General features: G+C 46.4%; 1 protein-coding gene across 1 annotated transcript in view; it reads right to left on the reverse strand.

The window, feature by feature from the left end:
- Positions 1-17,205, reverse strand: part of NLRP9 (NLR family pyrin domain containing 9) — a 23,455-nt gene extending 6,250 nt beyond the window's left edge. The window contains exons 1-6 of the mRNA XM_032263305.1: positions 17,184-17,205; positions 15,540-17,091; positions 12,937-13,098; positions 9,785-9,952; positions 4,023-4,193; positions 1,689-1,859 (exon numbers count right to left, since the gene is read on the reverse strand). Of these exons, the coding sequence (XP_032119196.1) occupies positions 1,689-1,859; positions 4,023-4,193; positions 9,785-9,952; positions 12,937-13,098; positions 15,540-17,091; positions 17,184-17,205 (2,246 nt within the window). The remainder of the gene's footprint in view (positions 1-1,688; positions 1,860-4,022; positions 4,194-9,784; positions 9,953-12,936; positions 13,099-15,539; positions 17,092-17,183) is intronic.
- Between the last annotated feature and the right edge of the window lie 270 nt (positions 17,206-17,475).

The following is a 17,475-nucleotide window of genomic DNA, read 5'->3' on the forward strand; positions in this document are numbered from 1 at the left end:
CACACACACACACACACACACACACACACACACACACGAGGTCAATCATCATGGCCTAGCTAATTTTCATTTATTCTTATGAAGCAAGAAATACCCATGTACTTCTGAGATGTTGAAGAGGGTGGGGAGGGGGGAGAGAAGAACAAGGGAGAAAAGGAGAGATGGGAGGGGAAAGAAGGGAGGCGTAAGGGGGGAAAGGGGATGGTAGTGGGGTGCAGGAGGGGAAGAGAGGATGGAAGAGGTAAGGGAGGATGGGAGAAGGGGAAAGGAGGGGAGAGAACAGAAGAGGAGGGGAGAGGAGGGGGGAGAGAAGAGGAGGGGAAGAAAAGGGGACAGAGTGGGAGGGGAGAGATCGGGAGAGATGGGGTGGGGAAAGGGGAAGAGGAGGAGGGGACAGGGAAGGAAGGAGGAGGAGGGAGGAATCCACCCAGAATTGTCTTCAGTTCCTAGCAGAAGGAATGAATGATTCTCATGCTCTGTCATTTATCAAGAGTGCATAAAGAGCCAGGCATTCAGCATAATCCTTCAAGCATGTGATTCCCACTGGCCACCTCAGTTCTTTGAGGAGACTGTAGCTATCCTCACATTAGCTGGGGAGAGGGGAGTTGCCCGGTCAGGGGCACTCAGGACTCCATCCAGTCCTTTCTAGGGCCAGAGACACAACCCCTGAGTCCTGTGCTGCGTCCTTACAACCCCTTTCCAGGAATGCTCCCAGAAGCAGGTGGGGTAAATAGAGAGTGAAGACACCGTTGTGATCCTGTCTCAGTCTATGTGGTCTGTTATAACAAAACACCATAGACTGAAACGGGTCCCTTAGAGATGACAGAAATGTACTTCTCACAGTTCTGGAGCTGGGAAGTCCAAGATCAAGATGTCAACAAACTGTTTGGTGAGGGCCACGTTCTGATTAGCAGGTGGCATTTTCTTTTCTTTTTTTTTTTTTTTTTTAAAAAGGGGTTTCACCATGTTGGTCAGGCTGGTCTTGAACTCCTGACCTCAGGTGATCCGCCTGCCTTGGCCTCCAAAGTGCTTGAATTACAGGCATAAGCCACCACACCCAGCCACAGGTGGCATTTTCTTACTGTGTCCACAGATGGTGGAGGGGCAAAGTCTCTGGGCCCTCTTTTTTATTTTTTTTGAGACAGAGTCTCGCTCTGTGACTCAAGCTGGAGTGCAGTGGCACAATCTCAGCTCACTGCAACCTCTGCCTCCCGGGTTCAAGCAATTCTTCTGCCTCAGCCTCCCGAGTAGCTACAGGCACGTAGCTACTCGGGACCACAACTAGTTTGTAGCTACAAGTATGGGACTACAGGCACACACGACTACGCCCAACAATTTAATTTTTATAGTAGACACGGGGTTCCACCATGTTGGCCAGGATGCTCTCCATCTCCTGACCTTGGGACCGCCCACCTGGGCCTCCGAAAGTGCTGGGATTACAGGCATGAGCCACCGCACCGGGCCTGGGGACTCTTTTATAGGAGTGGGACGCTCCACCCTTATGACCTAACCACCTCCCAAAGGCCCCACTTCCTAGTACCATCAGCTTGGCTGTGAGGATCCAACATCCGAATTTTGGAAAGGCATACCCCTTCAGATGCTAGCATATCCCTTTCCTGTTTCTTTCCCAGAGTGCTAACATCCAGAAAAGGAACCCTGACAGTGAAGCGAATCACAGCCGGTCCTACCACAGCTCCCGTATGCTACAGTCTGGGTGCTTCAGCGCTTCGCACAGCAAGGCCACCGCACTGTCTTCCAGATGATTGGACCCCAGATCGAGGAGGGACAGGGATTTACTGCGCACAAGCCCTTCGGAAATGACCTCACAGGAGACACAGGTGAGACAGCAGTACATCAACCTGCAAAGAAACACACCGTCGACCAGCCCACGGAGGCTTCCCGCAGTGACATTAACATGCTGTCTCTGCCACAGGCAAAACCTTTCCAGGTATTCCTTCAATTCTGCTGTCACTCAAGAAAACAAGGAGCAGGGCACAGGGGCTCATGCCTGTAATCCCAGCACTTTGGGAGGCCCAGGTGGGCAAATCACAAGGTCAGGAGATCGAGACTATCCTGGCCAACATGTTAAAACCCCGTCTCTACTAAAAATGCAAAAATTGGCCGGCACGTGGTAGTGGATACCTATCATCCCAGCTACTTGGGAGGCTGATGCAGAATCGCTTGACCCCAGGAGGTAGAGGTTGCAGTGAGACGAGATCACACCACTGCACTCCAGCCTGGGCAACAAGAGTGAAACTCCATTTCAAAAAATAAAAAAATAAGAAGCTGGGTGCAGTGGCCCATGCCGGTAATCCCAGCCCTTTGGGAGGCCGAGGCGGGCTTCCTTTCACAGTCTAAACAACCGTCTCAGTGACAGCTGATTCTAGCCCTGTCTTATCCACATGTATGCATGAGCGTGTGACCCACACGTACACGGATGCCCTTGTGTGCACAGCATGTGAACAGAGCTGGCACTTCTCACTCTATGGACTTGAGTGGTGCGTGTCCCCAGTGTGCGTGTCCCAGTTTTGTTTTGTTTTTAATTTTTTTTTTTGCCTGTCCCCAGTTCTAAGGCCCTGCAGCAACTTGTCTCACTGAACACCAAGTGTCTCGCATGGCCTCACTGGGAAACTAGAGAATGTGCTCTGCTGTGACCCTTACCACACACCACCCACTGAGGAGGCAGGTCACTTTACGCATCAGCAGCAGGTAGGAGGACACGCTGGAGGAGCCCAGTAATAACCCTAAACATGCAAAGCCCCATATCAGAGAGGAATCTAATGATTTCCCCTTTCTTAAGTGTATTCTCCCGGGCTGGGCGCGGTGGCTCACACCTGTAATCCCAGCACTTTGAGAGGCTGAGGCAGGCGGATCACCTGAGGTCGGGAGTCTGAGACCAGCCTGACCAACGTGAAGAAACGCCATCTCTACTAAAAATACAAAAATTAGCTGGGCGTGGTGGTGGGCGCCTATAATCCCAGCTACTTGGGAGGCTGAGGCAGGAGAATCGCTTGAACCCAGGAGGCAGAGGTTGCAGTGAGCTGAGATTGCACCATTGCACTCCAGCCTGGGCAACAAGAGCAAAACTCCATCTAAAAAAAAAAAAGCTGGGCGCGGTGGCTCAAGCCTGTAATCCCAGAACTTTGGGAGGCCGAGGCAGGTGGATCACGAGGTCAAGAGATCGAGACCATCCTGGTCAACATGGTGAAACCCCGTCTCTACTAAAAATACAAAAAATTAGCTGGGCATGGTGCTGCGTGCCTGTAATCCCAGCTACTCAGGAGGCTGAGGCAGGAGAATTGCCTGAACCCAGGAGGCAGAGGTTGCGGTGAGCCGAGATCGCGCCATTGTACTCCAGCTTGGGTAACATCAGTGAAACTCCGTCTCAAAAAAAAAAAAAAAGTATTTATTCTCCCCTACCCCAGCATCCAGGAAACCCACAGGGACATCATCCCGCTTCATCACGACCAAGATTTACTGAGCTCCAAATGAGATGGGAGACATATGGGGGCTAGTCCTGCACCTCCTGAATTCAATCTCATGGTGCCTCTGTGGTTTCTTATTAGCACTGTTTTATTTATTTATTGTGAGACGGAGTCTTGCTCTTTTACCCGGGTTAGAGTGCAGTGGTGTGATCTTGGCTCACAGCAACCTTCACCTTCCGAGTTGAAGTGATTGTCTGGCCTCAGCCTCCCACATAGTTGGGATTACAGGTACCCGCCACCACACCCGGTTAATTTTTGTAATTTTAGTGGAGAGGTTTTGCCATGTTTACCAGGCTGGTCTCAAACTCCTGACCTCAGCCTCCCAAAATATTGGGATGACAGGTGTGAGCCACTGTGCCCAACCAGCTCCATTTTACTGATGAGCAACTGAGGCATAGAAAGGGAACTCAGGTCTACCTATGGATTCCACATTCTGCCATGCCCCTCAGTAAGCACTGGATTGCTTTGCTAACGGGCGGACCCAAGTGCACACTTCAGAAGTCTCCCCCTCAACCTGCTACCCACAGCCCCACTTACATCAGCGTCTCGAGGGCACAGTTCGGGTGCTTCAGGCCTTCACACAGAAACACCATGCCTTCATCCCTCAAGGGGTTTTCCACCAAGGAGAGAAGTTTCAGCTTGTTGTTGCAGGCCAGAACAGAGGCGATGTCTTCACAAGCTTCATAGGAGAGGTCACACTTTCCCAGTCTACACACAAGACACACACCATGAGATGGGACCAGAGCTTTCAATGACTCATGCAAGATTGGCCACGGACCACACGACACCTCTGATCCTAATCTTGCACCTGCCATCCATTATCTACATTACACATTACAGGCTCTTTTTGAGACGGAGTCTCACTGTGTGGCCCAGACAGAAGTGCAGTGGAGTGATCGCAGTTCACTCCAACCTCCGCCTCCTGGGTTCAAGCAATTCTCCTGCCTCAGCCTCCCGAGTAGCTGGGATCACAGGTATGCACCACCACGCCCAGCTAATTTTTTTTATTTTTTTTTTTTTTTTTTTTTGAGACGGAGTTTCACTCACGTTACCCCAGGCTGGAGTGCAATGGCGCGATTTCGGCTTACCGCAACCTCCGCCTCCTGCGTTCAGGCAATTCTCCTGCCTCAGCCTCCTGAGTAGCTGGGATTACAGGCATGCGCCACCATGCCCAGCTAATTTTTTGTATTTTTAGTAGAGATGGGGTTTCACCATGTTGACCAGGATGGTCTCGATCTCTTGACCTCGTGATCCACCCGCCTCGGCCTCCCAAAGTGCTGGGATTACAGGCTTGAGCCACCGCGCCCAGCCTATTTTTTATTTTTAGTAAAGACAGGGTTTCACCATGTTAGCCAGGCTGGTCTCAAACTCCTGACTTCAAGAGATCTGCGCACCTCAGCCTCCCAAAGTGCTGGGATTACAGGCACCAGCCACCACACCCGGCCCACAGCTGCCTTCAGATCTCTCTCTCCATCCTACCCAAAGGGCAATGCATATTGCAAGTTTTTTGCATGGATTGTTTGCTCTCCATTATGATAATTTTTAGAAAGTTCCTCAGTCTTTTAACTTTTTATTACTTATTGCATGCCTCTATCAAATTATCTTATGTACCCCATAGAAATCTCCTCATTCTTCAAGCCTCTTGAAAGTATGATGGGGATCTCTCGTCCCAGACCAAGAGGAAATTAGAGATAAGATGGAACAGAAGCAATATTTAAAGATAGAGATCATGGTAAAGTGTCCTCAGAAGCCTGTGCAAACATTCATCCACAAATGTAGGAAGCTCAGTGAATTTTTAAGCAGTTTAAATACAAAGAAATACCAAAACCACACAAAATTAGAGGGAAAGAAAAAGCCTTAAAATTAGCCAGAGACATGCTGCCTACACTGGTGAAATACTGATGGCTACACTTAGAGCATGGAAGCCAGAATGGCATATGCCTGTAGTCCCAGGTACTTGGGAGGCTGAGGCAGGAGAATCACTTGAACCCAGTTGGCAGAGGTTGCAGTGAGCTGAGATCGTGCCACTGCACTCCAGCCTGGGTGGGGAAGAAAAAAAAAAAGGAACAAAACATTGAAAACCTACAATTCCCTGATGTGTAGGGGAAGAATCTTCAAAATTAAAATCAAAAGAGGCATTTGTGGCTCATAAATACACCATGGTCACCTGGAATACACCATGGTCATCTGGTTTATAAAAGTAACTACTGTTGGTTGTTCACTTAAGAAAAAGTCATCTTTCAACAGCATTCTGTGTTCATGTGTGAAAATTTTTCTTAAATCTGACTTTATACTGCACAGAAACATTAATTCAAAGTAGATTATAGCCCCAATTTTGCATGGTAAAATAAGACTTTTAGAGAAAAATGCATAGGAAGTTATCTATGACTTTGGGCCTGGAAACAATTATTTTTTTCTTTTGAAACTGGGTCTTACCCTGTCACTCAGGTTGGAGTGCAGTGACGTGGTGACAGCTCCCTGCAGCAACCTTGGACTTTTGGGCTCAAGAGATCCTCCTGTGTCAGCCTACCGAGTAGCTGAGACTACAGCTATACACCACCATACCTAGTGAATTTCTTTTTTAAGAGATGGGGGTCTCACTGTGTTGCCCAGGCTGGTCTCCAACTCCTGGCCTCAAGTGATCCTCCTGCCTCAGCCTCCCAAAATGCTGGGATCACAAGCATAAGCCTCTAAGAGGCAACAATTCCCTAAACACATGCAAAAGACAGCTGAACATGAAAAGATCAATTTAGTTTTGATAAGGAATCTCTCTTAATTCAAAGATGATGTTAAGAATGTGGAAAACCAAACCACATAGAAGATATTTGCAATGCATATATATTTGACCTAGGATTCATTCCCCAAAATAGAAAGAACACCCATCAATCAATTAGAAAAAGACAACCCATTAAAACAATGGGCTACACCAGCCCATCAAACAGACATATCACAACAGGAAGCCCAGAAAGGCACTCAAATTCTTAGTCATCAGAGAAATGCAAATTAAATCCGCTCACACATTATGCCCTAAGCAGAATGGATTTGAAAAGATCAACGCCATCAAATGTTGGCGAGAAGGTGGGACAAGTGGAACACGTTCATTTCATGGGAGTATAATCCGGGGAAGCCGCTGGTTAAAAGATACTGATTAAGTCTAGTTTCACTGCAAGTTTTATAAAAAGTTATTTTTTAAAAGCAGCTTTGGGCCGGGCGCAGTGGCTCACACCTGTAATCCCGGCACTTTGGGAGGCTGACTCTGGTGGATCACCTGAGGTCAGGAGTTTGAGACCCGCCTAGCCAACATGGAGAAATCCTGTCTCTACTAAAAATAGAAAAAATTAGCCAGGCATGGTGGTACATGCCGGTAATTCCAGCTACTTGGGAGACTAAGGCAGGAGAATCACTTGAACCTGGGAGGCAGAGGTTATGGTGAGCCGAGATGGCGCCACTGCACTCCAGCCTAGTTAACAAGAGTGAAACTCCATCTTAAAAAAAAGTTTTTAATTTAATTTAAAAATTAAAACAGCTTTGTACATTTCATTAGTAAAATTTCCTCGTTGTAAGAATGCACTGGTGTTATGTAAGGTGCTACCTTTGGTGGAAGCTGGGTGATGATTGGTACGTGGGACTTCTCTGTACTGATTTCCTGTGAGTATAATAATCTTTCAATAAAAAGTAAACAATGACAAAGTAAAATGGCTGATGTGGAAAAACAGGTGTTTGTCATAAAGGTTTCCAGACACACATGAATTAAGGTGGCGGTATCCATAAAAATGTTTGTCCAGGGCCTCTGCATACTAGAGGATGGCTTTTTTCCTAGTACAAGAGCCCTGCATTAGATTTAAGCAAATATCTCATTCTGTTTTAGCCAAGCTGACCCCTCCCACCACCAGAAGAGAAGCATCACTCTCATCTATCCTAGGACACTTCACAGACTAGCACTGCTGACATTTGGACTAGATAATCCTTCATTGTTGGGGAGCTGTCCTGTACATTACTGGGTATTTAGCAGCAACCTTGGTGATGTGGTTTGGCTCTGTGTCCCCACCCAAATCTCATCATGTAGCTCCCATAATTCCCACGTGTTATGGGAGGGACCCAGTGGGAGATAATTAAATCATGGGGGCAGGTCTTTCCCATGCTGTTCTCGTGACCGTTAAGTCTCACAAGATCTGATGGTTTTATAAAGGGGAATTTCCCTGCACACGCTCTTTTCTCTTGTTTGCCACCACGTGAGATGTGCCTTTCACCTTCCACCATGATTGTGAGGCCTCCCCAGCCATATGGAACTATGGTAAATCCAATAAATCCCTTCCTTTCGTAAATTGCCCAATCTCAGGTATGTTTTTTCAGCAGCGTGAAAACAGATTAATGGGTTTGGTCTCTATCCACCAGATGCCAGCAGCACCCCCCAACTCAGTTGTGATCACTGAACGTGCCTCTCAACATTGACATCCCCTAAGAGACAAAACTCTCCCCATTGACAACTACTTAGCTAGAGAGAACCTGATTTGAAGACCTCCCACCACCACCACCACACTGAAGTAAATGAAGAATGGTTAGTCTGCCCCAAAAGGCAACGTTTCTACCTACATTATGTTCCCCAATCCTTATGTTAATATTTAATAGATGAAACCCTATACAAATAATGTAATTATGAAACAGAGCAAAATACTATGGAATTTTCAAAGTTTCCCGAGAAGAGAAAGAATAGAAGTTGCATTGATGGGCATTTGGTTTGGTCCATAGTCATGCACTGTTCACAATAGCAAAGACTTAGAACCAACCCAAATGCCCATCAATGATAGACTGGATAAAGAAAATGTAGCACACATGCACCATGGAATATTATGCAGCCATAAAAAAGGAACAAGATCATGTCCTTTGCAGGGACATGGATAAAGCTAGAAACCATCAGTCTCAGCAAACTGACACAGGAACAGAAAACTAAACACCGCATGTTCTCACTCATAAATGGGTATTGAACAATGAGAACACATGGACACAGGGTGGGGAACATCACACACCGGGGCCTGTTGGGGCGTGTGGGACTAGAGGAGGGAGAGCAGGGGGACGGGGGATAGGGGAGGGATAGCATTAGGAGAAATACCTAATGTAGATGATGGGGTGGGGCGGGGGGATGGATGCAGCAAACCACTATAGCACATGTATACCTATGTAACAAACCTGCACGTTCTGCACATGTACCCCAGAACTTAAAGTATAATTTAAAGTTGCCATGATACGGAAACAGCTTCAATGAGGAACGATATCCACAGCAGTTCTACAAACAACCCTTATGCACAGAACCTGCCTCTTTCTCCCGATAAGTCTGGATGCATAAAATTAACAGAGTATATGTGAATCTGTCAACTACATTTTGATGGTTACTGCAACAAAAAGACAGTGAAGTGGGAGAGAGAAGACCGTATTATTCTCTTGGCGGGTTTCATGAGCTGACTTTGTTTATTGCTGCCCCAATGACTTCCCTTTGTTCTCTTTTGAAAGATACACAGGCTCTCCTAAAAATCACCCAATTAAGATAGGGGCAGCCCAGAAAATTTTCAAGAGAAACGTTACTTTGGGCAAGTCACGTTTTCCTTGGCTTTAATGCTGTCAACTGCCAAATTAAGACAATCACACTTGTGATCATTAACATGCTTCACTTTTAAGTTTCTATAAATATCTTTAGGAAAACAAAATGGTGTTGTTTTATCCTGGTTTGTTGACAGCAGAACCAAGAAGTATCAAGTGAGGTGTCCATGAGATGAGGCTGGGTGCAGCGGCTCATGTGGAGTACTGTAATCCCAGTACTTTAGGAGGTCAGGGCGGGCAGATCACTTGAGACCAGGAGTTCGAGATCAGCCTGGGCAATAGGGTGAAACCCCATCTCTACAGAAAATATAAAAATTAGCTGTGTGTGGTGGCGTGCACCTGTAATCCTAGCCACCCAGGAGGCTGAGGTGCAAGGATTTCTTGAGCCCAGGAGGCTGAGGTTGCAGTGAGCCAAGATCGTGTCACTGCACTCCAGTCAGGACAACAGAGTGAGACCCTGTCTCAAAAAAAAAAAAAAAAAAAAGTAATTAAAGTGAGATGGAAAGGTGAAAACAAACCTTCTGACAGCAGGCCCTGCCCACTGGAATCTTCCCTCACCTTACCAGACAGACCGAGATCCAAAAGATGAAAAACAAGAGAGGTAAGGACTGATGCAGTGACCCTCCAGAAGGAAAACGAGAACGTTCAAACTGCAAAGCCCACCTTGGGGAAAACACCATTTGGCACGTACAGCCCAGACTCACATGAGCTCTTCGATCTTGCACATCGGGTGCCTCAGCGCCTCACACAGGTACTTGACGTCGGTGCGACAGAGGCCAGTGCCATACAGGCTCAGACTTTTCAGGTGGGGGTTGTGAAGAACAGCCCTAAATAATTCTGAATCATGTCTAAAGTTAGACATAAAAGTAAGCCTGCAAAAGATTAAAAAAATACAGTCATGCAACGAGACCCCTGCACAAAGCCAGACACCTCTTGTACGATTCTTCCTGCCCTGAATACTTGGCCTCACAACACTGTTTCTGGAATTCTGGTTACTCCTGCTCATAAATTATTTCTCGATGGTATCTCCAGACACCAGACAAGCACAGAGGCTCAAGCTCTTGAGAATTTTCCTGTTTCTTCCTAGTCTGTCCACTAGTACGTAACACGAAGCACAGAAGGAAAATGAGTCAGATGAATCCCGTGTTAAACTGAGCCCCTGAGAACAGGGACAAACTATGCTTGTACCTCTTTGTGTTCCAAGATTAATGCCTCACATAAAACAGACAGGCACATATCTGAGTTAATGCTCCAAGCAAAACCGTTACCCAGGGAAAGAACCCATTTCCTTTTCAAAACTAAGATTTTTTTAATAAAGGAGACAATGTTAAGCACTGTCAAAAAAACTCAGGCTCCAGAATTACAGAAAACTGGATTTGACATTTTGCTCTTCTCCTTGTTGCTTTTGCAAGATTGGGCAAATAACCCAATGGCTGTGTGGTCCAGACTCTTCATGAAATTAAAAATACAGTCATGGTGATTGAGAAATTAGCATTTAAGGCCGTGCACAGTGGCTTACACCTGTAATCCCAGCACTTCAGGAGGCTGAGGCAGGCGGATCACATGAAGTCAGGAGTTTGAGACCAGCCTGGCCAACAAGGCGAAACCCCATCTCTACTAAAAATACGAAAAATTAGCCAAGTGTGGTGGTGCGTATCTGTAATTCCAGCTACCCAGGAGGCAGAGGTAGTATAATCGCTTGAACCTGGGAGGCAGAGGTTGCAGTGAGCTGAGATCACGCCATTGCACTCCAGCCTGGGCAACAAGGGCAAAACACCATCTCAAAAAAAAGAAATTAGCATTTATTGTAATGCCTGCAACACGGCCAATTCATGTTGGCTTTTATTTTAATATCTACATGTATTTGCCATATATGTGTATTTATAAACCAAATACGTATCTATAAACCAGATATTTACCAGATAAATATGTATTTGCAAACCAGAATATGTACTTATAAACCAGATAAAATTCATATATAAACCAGATAAATATATATTTATATATTAGCCTGATAAATGTGTATTTACAAACCAGACACAATAAGTATAAATACATGACACGTAAAAACTGCTGCATGAGACTCCTGGTATTATAGCAGATGAGTACACCCTGATTTCTCTCCTAGTCAACTTTAAGAAATGACAGAATTCTGGCCGGGGGCGGTGGCTCATGCCTGTAATCCTAGCACTTTGGGAGGCCGAGGTGGGTGGATCGCCTGAGGTCAGGAGTTCAAGACCAGCCTGGCTATCCTGCTGAAACCTCATCTTTAAAAAAAAGACGCCTGTAATCCCAGCACTTTGGGAGGCCGAGGCAGTTGGATCACGAGGTCAAGAGATCGAGACCATCCTGGTCAACATGGTGAAACCCCGTCTCTACTAAAAATACAAAAAATCAGCTGGGCCTGGTGGCGCGTGCCTGTAATCCCAGCTACTCAGGAGGCTGAGGCAGGAGAATTGCCTGAACCCAGGAGGCGGAGGTTGCGGTGAGCCGAGATTGCGCCATTGCACTCCAGCCTGGGCAACAAGAGCGAAACTCCGTCTCAAAAAAAAAAAAAAAAGAAAAGAAAAGAAATGACAGAATTTTAAAAGTAAATATTTTGCCATGTTCAAAAACCAGAATGGGAATTTTGAGTAGGCCAGAATCAAAATTAAGGGCAGATTGCAGAAGGAAATGGCAGGCTGGAGGGACCGCGGGGATTGCTGGCGGAGTGATCCAGTCAATGTACGAGCGATACCCAGGTACCACCTGCCCATGGAAAGTAGGCATTCTCTGTCATCCACATATTCTGTACAGTGAACCATTGTCATCAGTTAGGTTCGTGGAAACTCTCCTGAAGTCCGAGTTTCAAGACATCTCTTTCTAGAGACAGCAGTCTTGAGTCTGCTATGTTCACTTTCTTCTGCACAATATGTTGGCCAATAATTTGATGCACTCTTTTTTTTTTTTTTTTTTTGAGACGGAGTTTTCGCTCTTGTTACCCAGGCTGGAGTGCAATGGCGCGATCTTGGCTCACCGCAACCTCCGTCTCCTGGGTTCAGGCAATTCTCCTGCCTCAGCCTCCTGGGTAGCTGGGATTACAGGCACGCGCCACCATGCCCAGCCAATTTTTTTTGTATTTTTAGTAGAGACGGGGTTTCACCATATTGACCAGGATGGTCTCGATCTCTTGACCTCGTGATCCACCCGCCTCGGCCTCCCAAAGTGCTGGGATTACAGGCTTGAGCCACCGCGCCCGGCCTTGATGCACTCTTAACAAAAATATGTATAAGGTGCTTTGGGAGCATAGAAAGTCTTCGATGATGACATGACCTTTCAAGCTGAAGGAAGACTTAAATTTAACCCAACAGCAGTAAGTTGGCTCATAGGATTGAAGAGAACAGCATGGCCCAGGCAAATCAAGACAAGTGAAGTATCAGGAACAACTGTGTTTCTCTCTACCCTCTCATACATTATGTGTATAAAATAACAAAAACGTCATTAGGGTTCAAAGAAGCTGAAGAAACTATTGCACATTAGCACCCTGCTCTGTTTTATCAATGCTACCTATTATGCTTATCTTTATTATTTTTCTTTTTTACAAAATTGAAGGCTGTTTTTCTGTCTGTCCTCAGCACTCTTCCTTTCTCACCTGGGAAACATCTCTTCTCCATCCATCCACATCCAAGCAAAGCTCACCCCTAACCAGGACTGCTCCCTCCCTGTCCCTACGACTAGATTTCATTCTAGATGTCACTATGTTTAATACACTGGACTGCAGCTCTTCATTTACACACTGGTCTTCTTCAAAAAAGGCACAAGTAGAGAGAAGGAAACTCTGCTATTTGCTTAAAGGACAAGTTAACATTGAACTTACATGAGTTTTTGGAGTTTACAAACAGGCTGAGCCAGCGCTTTGCAAAGAATGGTCAGGGAGGCATCATCGAAGCTGGTGTTCTCCATGTCTAACGTCTGGAAGTTCTTGTTGTTACTGAACATTGAGCAAAGCTCCCGCCAGTACATGAGCTTTTCATTGTGTCTATGAGAGAACAGAGACTGATCATCCAGTGACTAAACTACATTCAAGACATTCTCAAAACAGGAAGAACACCATTTCCAAAGCCCCTCAAAGCTGACGAGACACCCAGGCCTGAAGAGGGAGAAAGTCAGCCAGGCAAACTGAAGCAACATGACACAGTAGTCAGAAAGCAGGCCCTGGCCGGGCAGAGTGGCTCAAGCCTGTAATCCCAGCACTTTGGGAGGCCAGAGCAAGAGAATCACTTGAGCCCAGGAGTTTGAGAACAGCCTGGGCAACAGAGCAAGACTCCATCTCTACTAAAAATTACAAACATTAGCCAGGTGTGGTGGCATACACCTGTAGTCCCAGCACTTTGGGAGGCCGAGGCAGGCACATCACCTGAGGTCAGGAGTTCAAGACCACCCTGGCCAACATGGCAAAACCATGTCTCTACTAAAAATAAAAACAAATTAGCCGGGTGTGTGGCATATGCCTGTTGTCCCAGCTACTCAGGAGGCTGAGGCAGGAGAATCGCTTGAACCCAGGAGGTGGAGGTTGCAGTGAGCTAAGATTGTGCCACTGCACTCCAGCCTGGGCGATAGAGTGAGACTCCATCTCAAAAAAAAAAAAAAAAAAAAAAGGCCGGGCGCGGTGGCTCACGCCTGTAATCCCAGCACTTTGGGAGGCCGAGGCGGGTGGATCACGAGGTCAAGAGATCGAGACCATCCTGGTCAACATGGTGAAACCCCGCCTCTACTAAAAATACAAAAAATTAGCTGGGCATGGTGGCGCGTGCCTGTAATCCCAGCTACTCAGGAGGCTGAGGCAGGAGAATTGCCTGAACCCAGGAGGCGGAGGTTGTGGTGAGCCGAGATCGCGCCATTGCACTCCAGCCTGGGTAACAAAAGCGAAACTCTGTCTCAAAAGAAAAAAAAAAAAAGACAGGAAAGAAAAAAATTAGCCAGGTGTGGTGGCATATACCTGTAGTCCCAACTATTTGGGGACTGAGGTGGAAGGATCACTTGAGCCCAGGAGTCCAAGACTAAAGTGAGCTATGATCATGACACTGCACTATGCTAGGGAAACAGAGCAAGACCCTGTCTTAAAAAAAAAAAAAAAAAGTGAGCATTGTTTACAATAGCAAAGACATGGAATCAACCTAATTGTCCATCAATGATAGACTGGATAAAGAAAAAGTGGTACATCAACACCATGGAATACCGTGCAGCCATAAAAAGGAACAAGACCATGTCCTTTGCAGGGACATGGATGGAGCTGGCAGCCATTATCCTCAGCAAACCAGTGCAGCAAGAGAAAACCAAATACCACATGTTCTCGCTTCTAAGTGGGAGATGAACAATGAGAACACACGGACACAGGGAGGGAACGACACACACTGAGGCCTGTTGGCGTGTGGGGTTGGGAGGAGGGAGAGCATCAGGAAGAGTAGCTAGTGGATGCCGGGCTTAATACCTGGGTAATGAAGCGATCTGTGCAGCAAACCACCACGGCACACGTTTACCTACGTTACGAACCTGCACATGCTGTACGTGGACCCTCGAACTTAAAAGTTGGAAGTAAAAATAAGGTGGATCCTGAGACAAGAGTAATTGACTGGAATCAAACTCTGGTGTAAGCACTTCGTAACTGTGTGACCCTGCACAAGCTATTCAGCCTTATTCTGCTGCATTCCCTCCTCTTTTAGATGAGAATACTTGATTGTTATGTGAACAAGGGTTATTTGGTGACCTCTCAGTGGACAGGGAGCTACATCCAAAAACATTACCATGAACAAGAGTCCCCTCCCAGTGAGGTCACCAGAGGATACTGCACATGCTCGGGGGGAGGTGGGGAAGCACAGTCTGAAAACAATAAAATTGGGGGAAAAAAAAAAAAAAAAGGCAAAAGAGGTGGAAGGCAGGCCACAGTGGCTCAAGCTTGTAATCCTAGCACTTTGGGCGGATCACCTGAGTTCAGGAGTTCGAGACCAGCCTGGCTAACATGGCAAAACCCCATCTCTAACAAAAATACAAAAATTAGCCAGAGACGGCAGCGCAGGCCTGTAATCCCAGCTACTCAGGAGGCTGAGGCAGGAGAGTCGCTTGAACACCAGAGGTGGAAGTTGCAATGAGCCGAGATCACGCCACTGCACTCCAGCATGGGTGATAGAGCAAGACTCCATCTCAAAAAAGAAAAATCCTGCAGCCTCTTAACTTCACACGTTGGCCCTATGAAGTAGATAAAACTTTTATTCCTCTTTATACAAATAGAAAAAGTTCAAGAAGTTGAAGCTCATGATCCCACAGCTGGCAAACAGTAGTGCCAAGGCTGGAAGGGAAGCCTTTCTGACCACAGCCTCCGTGCTCTTAAACACAATAGCTAAGGCCCATGAAATACCCACTGGACACTAGCACAAACTCCAAGTGTAGAGCCTGGGGTGGGGGACTGACAGCCAGACTCACTCTGAAACACATCCTGAGTCATCGGGAAAGATATTCTCCATACACAGGCGAAGTGTAGTTAAGTTGTGACAATGCTTCACGCAGAATGAAGCTATGACCAAGTGTTCTATGTTAGCAATATAAATGTAAACTTCTTCAAAGAAATTCATCACCTGTGTTACAAATTCTTTTTCCTGAGTTTCAAATAAACAACTGAATAATTCCTGGAACCCTATCGCTTCCCTGTCAGCTTCACACTGACTGAAACTTTTAAGGCACTGGGCTATTTCCTGCTGGAGGTCTTTTGACAGTGGAAAACCAAAGGATGTCTCCAGGATGCTGGCGATTTCTTCTGTGGAAATTCCAAACACAAATACCCCCATCTGGGTCAAGAAGTTTTGAGGCTGAGCCACACTTGCTCTCACAAGCTGGGTTATGCTTCCAATGGCCGGGTTAGAACAGTCTTTGGGTCCTTTGAGCAAATAAAACATGGCGGCACAGAACTCTTGGATACACACGTGGACGAAGGTAAAACAGTCACCTGACCTCTGGAGAAGCTTCATACCCACCCACATCAAGCCCTCAGACTCAGACAACCCATTCCTCCGGAGATCCTCACGGCAAAACACAAACGTATGTGTCCACAGTCCCTCTGCAGCCAAAGCACTGAGGTTTTTCAGTCGGGCTCTGTTCAACTTGGGTGGAGAACTCTGACTTCCTGCTTTGAATACGTTTGTTATAAAGGATGCATGTAAAGAGGTGGTGTTTTGGGAGTTTATTTCAAGGTCTTCCCCCATCTCTAGCCTGTATTTCATGCAAGTACAGACCAACCAGCATATAAAGGGATTATGGCACAAGATAAACAGCGGTCCAGTCTCTCTCACAAAATTAAAGACTTTCAAGGCTTTATTCTTCTCACCAAAGAAGCAGGAGAAATACATCTTCCTTTCAGGTTCAGTGAATCCTGAGAGCTTGATGAGTTTGGGATGCTCCAACACAAAATAGTTCTTTCGCATACCCACTTGTCCCAATGCAAGAAGCAGGGAGCACTCCGGGAGCATCTTTTTTTGCAACAAACTGCTCAGGATAATTGGCAGTGGCTGCCGCTGCCTCCAGTCGTCACACAAGTCAGCCGTATGGTCCAGGTCAAGCTTCAGTTGCTCAAAGCCATCCATGATCAACAGAATTCGCTCTGGCTGGGAAAAAACGTCTTCGATCTTCTCTGAAGACTCAGGCCAGTCCCTAGAGAGGAGCTCCGGTAAGCTGGTCTCTGTGATACTGTTCATTTCATAGACAGTGAGGAAAAATACAAATGTGAACCTGTCCTTCCATAAGTTTCCCTCTGCCCAGTCCAACATCACTTTTCTTAAAAGGGTTGTTTTTCCGATTCCATCAGGACCTTCCACGACCACAGTGACTGGTGTAGCTGCAGCAGAATATGCCTTATTCAATACTGTACACTCATGCTTCATGCTTTCTTTGTAGAAATGCTCAGGGACGTGAAGACAGGTTTCCTTTTCCCATATGAGTTGAAATTTTTCCTTTATTTGCTTTCTATATGGGTTTAGTTTACCTGTGTTAATGAGAACAGAAGATGGTTAAAAACGAACTCATTCTTTTACACTCCTCAGAACTGTAAACAAAAAATAAAATTCTAATACCCACCAGCCATCTGAATGGAGGACATTCTTAGAGTGCTTTTAAAATTTAACCCGAGCCGGGCACGGTGGCTCACGCCTGTAATCCCAGCACTTTGGGAGGCCGAGGCGGGTGGATCACGAGGTCAAGAGATCGAGACCATCCTGGTCAACATGGTGAAACCCCGTCTCTACTAAAAATACAAAAAATTAGCTGGGCATGGTGGCGCATGCCTGTAATCCCAGCTACTCAGGAGGCTGAGGCAGGAGAATTGCCTGAACCCAGGAGGCGGAGGTTGCGGTGAGCCCAGATTGCACCA

Source organism: Sapajus apella, unplaced genomic scaffold (assembly GCF_009761245.1).
Source record: "Sapajus apella isolate SASKATOON/1434 unplaced genomic scaffold, GSC_monkey_1.0 scaffold135, whole genome shotgun sequence".
Taxonomy (NCBI): Eukaryota; Metazoa; Chordata; class Mammalia; order Primates; family Cebidae; genus Sapajus; species Sapajus apella.